Source organism: Bufo gargarizans, chromosome 7 (genome assembly GCF_014858855.1).
Source record: "Bufo gargarizans isolate SCDJY-AF-19 chromosome 7, ASM1485885v1, whole genome shotgun sequence".
Taxonomy (NCBI): domain Eukaryota; kingdom Metazoa; phylum Chordata; class Amphibia; order Anura; family Bufonidae; genus Bufo; species Bufo gargarizans.
In genome coordinates, this window is record NC_058086.1 from 111,780,383 (window position 1) to 111,789,799 (window position 9,417).

General features: G+C 44.3%; 1 protein-coding gene across 1 annotated transcript in view; it reads left to right on the forward strand.

Moving 5' to 3' along the window:
• Positions 1-8,772, forward strand: part of LOC122943181 (flavin-containing monooxygenase 5-like) — a 340,975-nt gene extending 332,203 nt beyond the window's left edge. Inside the window, exons 7-8 of the mRNA XM_044300713.1 lie at positions 6,858-6,930; positions 8,094-8,772. Coding sequence (XP_044156648.1) covers positions 6,858-6,930; positions 8,094-8,448 — 428 coding nt within the window. The 3' untranslated portion in view covers positions 8,449-8,772. The remainder of the gene's footprint in view (positions 1-6,857; positions 6,931-8,093) is intronic.
• Positions 8,773-9,417: the final 645 nt, after the last annotated feature.

Consider the following 9,417-nt stretch of genomic DNA (forward strand, 5'->3'; position numbering starts at 1 on the left):
TCCGGGTTCGTCGCTTTCTTGGCGCTTTTTGAAAGGCTGCAAAGCAGCCAATCAACAAGCGTCATACTACTTGCCCCAAGAGGCCGTCACAGCCATGCCTACTATTGGCATGGCTGTGATTGGCCAGTGCAGCATGTGACCCAGCCTCTATTTAAGCTGGAGTCACATAGCGCTGCCCGTCACTCTGCTCTGATTAGCGTAGGGAGAGGTTGCAGCTGCGACAGTAGGCCGAGATTAGGCAGTGATTAACTCCTCCAAAAGACGTCATTCAGAGATCGATCTGCAGCTGTGGATGATTGAACTGCTGCTATTGAATTGCTCACTGTTTTTAGGCTGCCCAGAGCGTTTTTCTGTCACTTTTTTCTGGGGTGATCGGCGGACATTTTGTGTCTTCTGGTGCGCCAGCACAAGCTGCCACCAAGTGCATTTAACCCTCAATGGTGTGGTTGTTTTTTGGCTAAATCCAACATCAGGGTGAAGCTGTCACACCAAGTGCATTTAACCAGCAATAGTCTTGTTATTTTTTGGCCATATACTACATCAGGGGCAAGCTGCGCCTGTCACCAAGTGCATTTAACCCTCAGTAGTGTGGTTGGTCAAGCTGTCACACCAAGTGCATTTAACCATCAATAGTGTTGTTATTTTTTGGCCATATCCCAGTCTAATTGTCAGTAAACGTATACCTGTCACCCAGCGCCTAAATACTAGGCCTCAAGTTTATATCCAGCTAAATCTGTCGTTACTGGTGTGGCTGGTCAAGTTATTTAGTGTCCGTCAAAGCACAGTTTTTGTTCTGGGTTGAAATACAATTCCCAATTTAGCAATTTCCTAATTTAGTGGTTTCTGCTGTATCAGAGCTATTTTAAATATATCCCTAAAAGGGTATATCAGATTCAAGGTGCACATAGGGTCATTCTGAATAACTTCACACACACGCTACTGTGCATTTCCAAGTCTAATTCTGTCAGTAAACCTATACCTGTCACCCAGCGCCTAAATACTAGGCCTCAAATTTATATCCAGCTAAATCTGTCGTTACTGCTGTACTGTTGTGGCTGGTCAAGTTATTTAGTGTCCGTCAAAGCACAGTTTTTGTTCTGGGTTGAAATACAATTCCCAATTTAGCAATTTCCTAATTTAGTGGTTTCTGCTGTATCAGAGCTATTTTAAATCTATCCCTAAAAGGGTATATCAGATTCAAGGTGCACATAGGGTCATTCTGAATAACTTCACACACACGCTACTGTGCATTTCCAAGTCTAATTCTGTTAGTAAATCCATACCGGTCACCCAGCGCCTAAATACTAGGCCTCAAATTTATATCCCGCTAAATCTGTCGTTACCGCTGTACTGTTGTGGCTGGGCAAGTTATTTAGTGTCCGTCAAAGCACATTTTTTGTTCTGGGTTGAAATACAATTCTCAATTTAGCAATTTCCTAATTTAGTGGTTTCTGCTGTATCAGAGCTATTTTAAATCTATCCCTAAAAGGGTATATCAGATTCAAGGTGCACATAGGGTCATTCTGAATAACTTCACACACACGCTACTGTGCATTTCCAAGTCTAATTCTGTCAGTAAACCTATACCTGTCACCCAGCGCCTAAATATTAGGCCTCAAATTTATATTCAGCTAAATCTGTGATTACTGCTGTGCCTGTATTAGTGTAATACGGTACCTAAATAGATAGCCAGATAGTGTTAGGTGTCTGTAAAAAAAGGCCTGAATTTGAATTCAATACATTGGGCCAAATAATATTTTTGTTGTTGTGGTGAACGATAACAATGAGGAAAACATCTAGTAAAGGACGCGGACATGGTCGTGGTGGTGTTATTGGACCCTCTGGTGCTGTGAGAGGACGTGGCCGTTCTGCCACAGCCACACGTCCTAGTGTACCAACTACGTCAGGTCCCAGTAGCCACCATAATTTACAGCGATATTTGGTGGGGCCCAATGCCGTTCTAAGGATGGTAAGGCCTGAGCAGGTACAGGCATTAGTCAATTGGGTGGCCGACAGTGGATCCAGCAGGTTCACATTATCTCCCACCCAGTCTTCTGCAGAAAGCGCACAGATGGCGCCTGAAAACCAAGCCCATCAGTCTGTCACATCACCCCCATGCATACCAGGGAAACTGTCTGAGCCTCAAGTTATGCAGCAGTATCTTATGCTGTTTGAAGACTCCGCTGGCAGGGTTTCCCAAGGGCATCCACCCAGCCCTTCCCCAGCGGTGGAAGACATAGAATGCACTGACGCACAACCACTTATGTTTCCTGATGATGAGGACATGGGAATACCACCTCAGCATGTCTCTGATGATGACGAAACACAGGTGCCAACTGCTGTGTCTTTCTGCAGTGTGCAGACTGAACAGGAGGTCAGGGATCAAGACTGGGTGGAAGACGATGCAGGGGACGATGAGGTCCTAGACCCCACATGGAATGAAGGTCGTGCCACTGACTTTCACATTTCGGAGGAAGAGGCAGTGGTGAGACCGAGCCAACAGCGTAGCAAAAGAGGGAGCAGTGGGCAAAAGCAGAACACCCGCCGCCAAGAGACTCCACCTGCTACTGACCGCCGCCATCTGGGACCGAGCACACCAAAGGCAGCTTCAAGGAGTTCCCTGGCATGGCACTTCTTGTCGTCAGCACATTGTTTGAAGACCTGAGTGGTTTGCACGCTATGCCATCAGAGCCTGAAGCGAGGCATTAACGTTCTGAACCTTAGCACTACCTGCATGACCAGGCACCTGCATGCAAAGCATGAACTGCAGTGGAGAAAACACCTTAAAACCAAGGAAGTCACTCAGGCTCCCCCTGATACCTCTTCTGCTGCTGCCGCCTCGGCCTCTTCTGCTGCTGCCGCTTCGGCCTCTTCTGCTGCTGCCGCCTCGGCCTTTTCCTCCGCCTCTGGAGGAACGTTGGCACCTGCCGCCCAGCAAACAGGGGATGTACCACCAACACCACCACCACCTCCGTCACCAAGCATCTCAACCATGTCACACGGCAGCGTTCAGCTCTCCATCTCACAAACATTTGAGAGAAAGCGTAAATTCCCACCTAGCCACCCTCGATCCCTGGCCCTGAATGCCAGCATTTCTAAACTACTGGCCTATGAAATGCTGTCATTTAGGCTGGTGGACACAGACAGCTTCAAACAGCTCATGTCGCTTGCTGTCCCACAGTATGTTGTTCCAAGCCGCCACTACTTCTCCAAGAGAGCCGTGCCTTCCCTGCACAACCAAGTATCCGATAAAATCAAGTGTGCACTGCGCAACGCGATCTGTGGCAAGGTCCACCTAACCACAGATACGTGGACCAGTAAGCACGGCCAGGGATGCTATATCTCCCTAACTGCACACTAGGTAAATGTAGTGGCAGCTGGGCCCCAGGTGGAGAGCTGTTTGGCGCACGTCCTTCCACCGCCAAGGATCGCAGGGCAACATTCTTTGCCTCCTGTTGCCACCTCCTCCTACTCGGCTTCCTCCTCCTCTTCTTCCACCTGCTCATCCAGTCAGCCACACACCTTCACCACCAACTTCAGCACAGCCCAGGGTAAACGTCAGCAGGCCATTCTGAAACTCATATGTTTGGGGGACAGGCCCCACACCGCACAGGAGTTGTGGCGGGGTACAGAACAACAGACCGACGAGTGGTTGCTGCCGGTGAGCCTCAAGCCCGGCCTGGTGGTGTGCGATAATGGGCGAAATCTCGTTGCAGCTCTGGGACTAGCCGGTTTGACGCACATCCCTTGCTTGGCGCATGTGCTGAATTTGGTGGTGCAGAAGTTCGTTCACAACTACCCCGACATGTCAGAGCTGCCGCATAAAGTGCGGGCCGTCTGTTCGCGCTTCCGGCGTTCACATCCTGCTGCTGCTCGCCTGTCTGCGGTACAGCGTAACTTCGGCCTTCCCGCTCACCGCCTCATATGCGACGTGCCCACCAGGTGGAACTCCACCTTGCACATGCTGGACAGACTGTGCGAGCAGCAGCAGGCCATAGTGGAGTTTCTCTGTTACGGGACCTCTCTCCTCTGCCTCGGTGCCTGGGCTTAAATATATGCCAATGGACTGTTCCAATGTTGAGTGACGTGAAGCCTGATTCTCTGCTATGACATGCAGACTGATTCTCTGCTGACATGAAGCCAGATTCTCTGTTACGTGACCTCTCTCCTCTGCCTGGGTGCCTGGGCCTAAATATATGACAATGGACTGTTGCACTGGTGGCTGACGTGAAGCCTGATTCTCTGCTATGACATGCAGACTAATTCTCTGCTAACATGAAGCCAGATTCTCTGTTACGGGACCTCTCTCCTCTGCCTGGGAGCTGGGCCTAAATATATGACAATGGACTGTTACAGTGGTGGCTGACGTGAAGCCTGATTCTCTGCTATGACATGCAGACTGATTCTCTGCTGACATGAAGCCAGATTCTCTGTTACAGGACCTCTCTCCTCTGCCTGGGTGCCTAGTCCTAAATATATGCCAATGGACTGTTCCAATGTTGGGTGACTTGAAGCCTGATTCTCTGCTATGACATGCAGACTGATTCTCTGTTGACATGAAGCCAGATTCTCTGTTACGGGACCTCTCTCCTCTGCCTGGGTGCTGCGCCTAAATATATGACAATGGACTGTTGCAGTGGTGGCTGACGTGAAGCCTGATTCTCTGCTATGACATGCAGACTGATTCTCTGCTGACATGAAGCCAGATTCTCTGTTACGGGACCTCTCTCCTCTGCCTGGATGCTGCGCCTAAATATATGACAATGGACTGTTGCAGTGGTGGCTGACGTGAAGCCTGATTCTCTGCTATGACATGCAGACTGATTCTCTGCTGACATTAAGCCAGATTCTCTGTTACGGGACCTCTCTCCTCTGCCTGGGTGCCTGGGCCTAAATATCTGAGAATGGACTGTTCCAGTGGTGGGTGACGTTAAGCCAGATTCTCTGCTATGGTACCTCTCTCCAATTGATATTGGTTAATTTTTATTTATTTTATTTTTATTTTTATTCATTTCCCTATCCACATTTGTTTGCAGGGGATTTGCCTACATGTTACTGCCTTTTGCAGCCCTCTAGCCCTTTCCTGGGCTGTTTTACAGCCGAAAAGTTTGGGTCCCCATTGACTTCAATGGGGTTCGGGACGAAGTTCGGATCGGGTTCGGATCCCGAACCCGAACATTTCCGGGAAGTTCGGCCGAACCTCTCGAACCCGAACATCCAGGTGTCCGCTCAACTCTAATAATGACTTATTTCCTCACTACAAGCTGGAGATTTCCTTCCATTCTCTTAGATGTATGAAGGAAATTAGGAGTCTGTTTCTTCACTTAGTACAGATTTGAACCTATGACTTCTCATATCCTCCTCATGTACTCTGAGTCTGGCTTCTATGATCTTAACTTCTTTTTGCTGTTCCAGACTTTTCAATTCAGCTTCCATTTGATGGCACTGTGCCTCCATTTCATCTTCCATTAGATGGCGTTGTGCATCCTTTTCAGCTTCCTTTTCAGCTATCAGTTGGTGCTGCGCCTGAATGGCAGCCTCCATCTCAATCTCTGCTCTCTTGACAGCAAGTTGTTCATCTAATTCCTTTCTTTTGGCTAAAGTATTTGAGGACTCTGATATGTGGGTGGCACTTCTGCTAGCGAAGGAAGTCACATTTGAGATTGTGCTACCACCTAAGGACCTGCGTGTGGTGTGTTTCTGTAAACTGCAGAATCAGGGTAATAAATATCGAGTTTTGTTTGGCTGTTAACCTTCGTTGTGTTAAAGAAAAAAATGGATAAAAATTGAAAATCTGCCCAAAAAGTTAAATTTAAAAATGTGATCTTCATTTTCCTTTAATTCTTATGGACCACCTAAAGGGTTAACAAAGTTTGTAAAATCAGTTTTCAGTAACTTGAGGGGTGTAGTTTCTACAATGGGGTCATATATGGTGGTATCCACTATGTAAGCCCCACAAAGTGACTTCAGACTTGAACTAGCCCTTAAAAAGTGGGTTTTGGCAATTTTCTTAAAAATTTTAAGAATTGTTTCTAAAATTCTAAGCCTTCTAACGTCCTTACAAAATAAAATGACATTTACAAAACAATACCAACATAAAGTAGACATATGGAGAATGTTATGTAATAAATATTTTTTGAGGTATCACTTTCTGTTTTACAAGCAGAGAAATAGAAATTTTGAAAATTGCCAATTTTTCTAAATTTTGGGTAAATTTGGGATTTTTTCATAAATAAAGGTGAAATATATTGACTCAAATTTATGACTGTCATGAAGTACAATGTGTCACGAGAAAACAATCTCTGAATGACTTGGATAAGTAAAAGCGTTCCAAACTATTGCCACATAAAGTGACATATGTCAGATTTGTAAAATTAGGCCTGGTCAGGAAGGGGGCAAATGGCCCAGATGTGAAGTGGTTAATAGTATATATGAAAAGAAAAAAAAATGCACAGTGTGCAGCATAAAGATTGCATAGTTGTTTTAGGACATTGCATGTAATATTTGTCAATGAAGCCTAAATCCAACTATGGTCGCAAGTAGCACACAACCATGATGCAAATCCCGCGTGACTGCGACTTTCAAGAAACCTTTCTGCAATTTATTTTTTACAGCCAAATCACAGTTCTATACCTATACCAGGTTGCCCTGCCAGTCTTCATTAAATACCAAATAAATACTCCGGCAATAAACTGGTGGTGATATTTATAGAAACTATAGAAAAAAAATGGAGCAATCACCCATAGTAGCCAATTCGATTCCACCCTTAATGTCTGCTAATGGCAACTGCTGCACCTTTCTTTAGCTAGTTCTAATATGTATGGCCTAGTTCTAATATATTTTTATTATTTTTCTAGGATTGTCTAAACTTCCTTCATCAAAATATATGCTTAAGGAAACATCCATGACTAAGAGAGAAATGGCTACAAGGTAAGTAAGCCATTAGTTAATATACCAATAGACTATTTGGTTTGAGGGTCTCAGGGTCAGCTTGTATTATTTAAAGGGGACACAGCATAATGCATGTTACACAGAGTATTGCTATATAGAGAAATATAGACATTTTGCAGCTCCTTCTACACTATTCTGGAGATATGGTCCAGGCTAGATCCAATTTGCAACATGAGCCTGTTATGTTGTTTTATAGCAAATTCAGAGGCAGTTGCAATCACAGCATTAGGCCTCTTTCACACTTCAGTGTTTGGTCAGTGATTTCCATCAGTGATTTGTGAGCCAAAACCAGGTGCAACTCTAAACACAGAACAGGAGCAGATCTTTCCCTTCTACCTCATGTCTGTGGAGGCTCCACTTCTGGTTTTGGCTCACAAATCACTGATGGAAATCACTGACCAAACACGAGCGAGTTTTCCGTGCGGGTGCAATGTGTGAGATGAACCCATAGCTCCTGGACTGAATCCTGACCCATTCATTTCAATGGGTCTGTGCACATGAGCGTTTTTTTTCACGCATCAGTTCTGCGTTGCGTGAAAAACGTAGCATGTTTTATATTCTGCGTTTTTCACGCAGCTCTGACCCCATAGAAGTGAATGGGGCTTCAGTGAAAAATGAATTGCATCCGGAAGCAAGTGCGGATGCAATGCGTTTTTCACTGATGGTTGTTTGTAAACCTTCAGTTCTTTATCACGAGCGTGAAAAACACATCAAAACACATTACACTCGCGTGGAAGAAACTGAACAACTGAACGCAATTGCAGACAAAACTGACTGAACTTGCTTGCAAAAGTTGCAAATTTCACTGAACACATCCAGACCTGATCTGTCACGCTTGCGTGAAAGGGGCCTTTATATCACCTCTGTCTATGAACATATGAGATGTTGTGTGCCTGCAGCTAAGTGGGATACTAGTAAGGCATTGAAGCAGCACTGCAATGTATCATAGGCAAGATAGGTAACCACAGCCCATTCAGCATGGCAGTACTGCTTGTGATGCAGGTAGAAGTATCATTACTCCATCTTTAGCCCATGGAACAGGACACGAAGGCAAGTATACTTTGTGCACCGTCATGCTTCTGTAACTTCTGATTGCACCACATTTTCTGACTTGGCACAATCATTATTGTTTCTTCTTCCAGGTATGTGGAGAGCCCAAGACACACAATTCAAGTTGACTTTATGGAATATATGGATGAAATTGCTTCTCAGTTCGGTGCCAAGCCCAGCATTCTACAATATTGGATTACAGACCCTAAACTTGCTTCAGAATTGTTTTTTGGGCCCTGTACCCCTTACCAATATCGTTTGATGGGGCCTAATAAATGGTCAGGAGCCAGGAAAGCCATTTTAACTCAAAGAGAGCGCATTATTAAACCAACTAAGACCCGCATTTGCACTCAGGAAATGAATGAGAGCAAATCTCCCATAACATTCCTTCTGAAATTAGCAGCCATCTTTGCTATCTTGGCAGCTGCTTATTGTGCTTATGTTTAAGGTGTGTCTCTTGTCTGAATGTTCAACTTTTCACAATAGAAATTTCTTTTCATGAGGAGTTTAGACATGTAGCATTACTGCTTTTTAGAAATGGCTGTAATCACTAATGGTTCCTAATCACTATACGATATAATTGTGACATTCATCGGCTTAATATAAGGATGGATGCACTGTGTTTTAATTAATAGTAAGTAAATTCACAATAAGGCTACATTCACATGTCAGTATTTTTCTATATCCCAAATTTCGGTCCGTTTTTTGCGGATCCGTTGTTCCTGAAAATGTTTCCGTATGTCATCCGTTTTTTGCGGATCCGCAAAAAATGGAAACCTGTATAAATTTTAATAAGCAAATAAAGTTGTTTGGATTTCTTTGAAAAAAAAAAGTTTCTGTTTGCAGGATTTAATTTCCAGGAACGGAATCCGCATAAAACGGATGACATACGTAATGACATACGAATGTCTTCCGTTTTTTGCGGATCCATTGACTTTGTATTGTACCAGGATCCGATTTTTGCGGAAAATAATAGGACATGTTTTATATTTTTTCGGACATGCGGAACGGAACAACGGAAACGGACAGCACACATTGTGCTGTCCGATTTTTTTTCAGGACCCATTGAAAATGAATGGGTCCAGATCTGTTCCGCAAAAAACGGAACAGATCAGGAAAGAAAAAACGGACGTGTGAATGGACCCTTAGTGTTATTATCAGTTTTATATAATGGAACAAAGTTGACTGCATAATTTAGTGTAAGTGCGACCATAATCTATACATCATTGCTACAGCGAGAAGAACATATTTAATGATTAATCTGCCTGGAAACTATATTAACATTGAAATATAACACAGAAAAATAAATATATTAGAGCAATACTCAATTTGTCAGATATTATTTATTTACATAGTGCCATCAGCTTCCACAAGTATTACATAGCATAGTAGTGGGTAGCACAGAGGCAGTTCAGG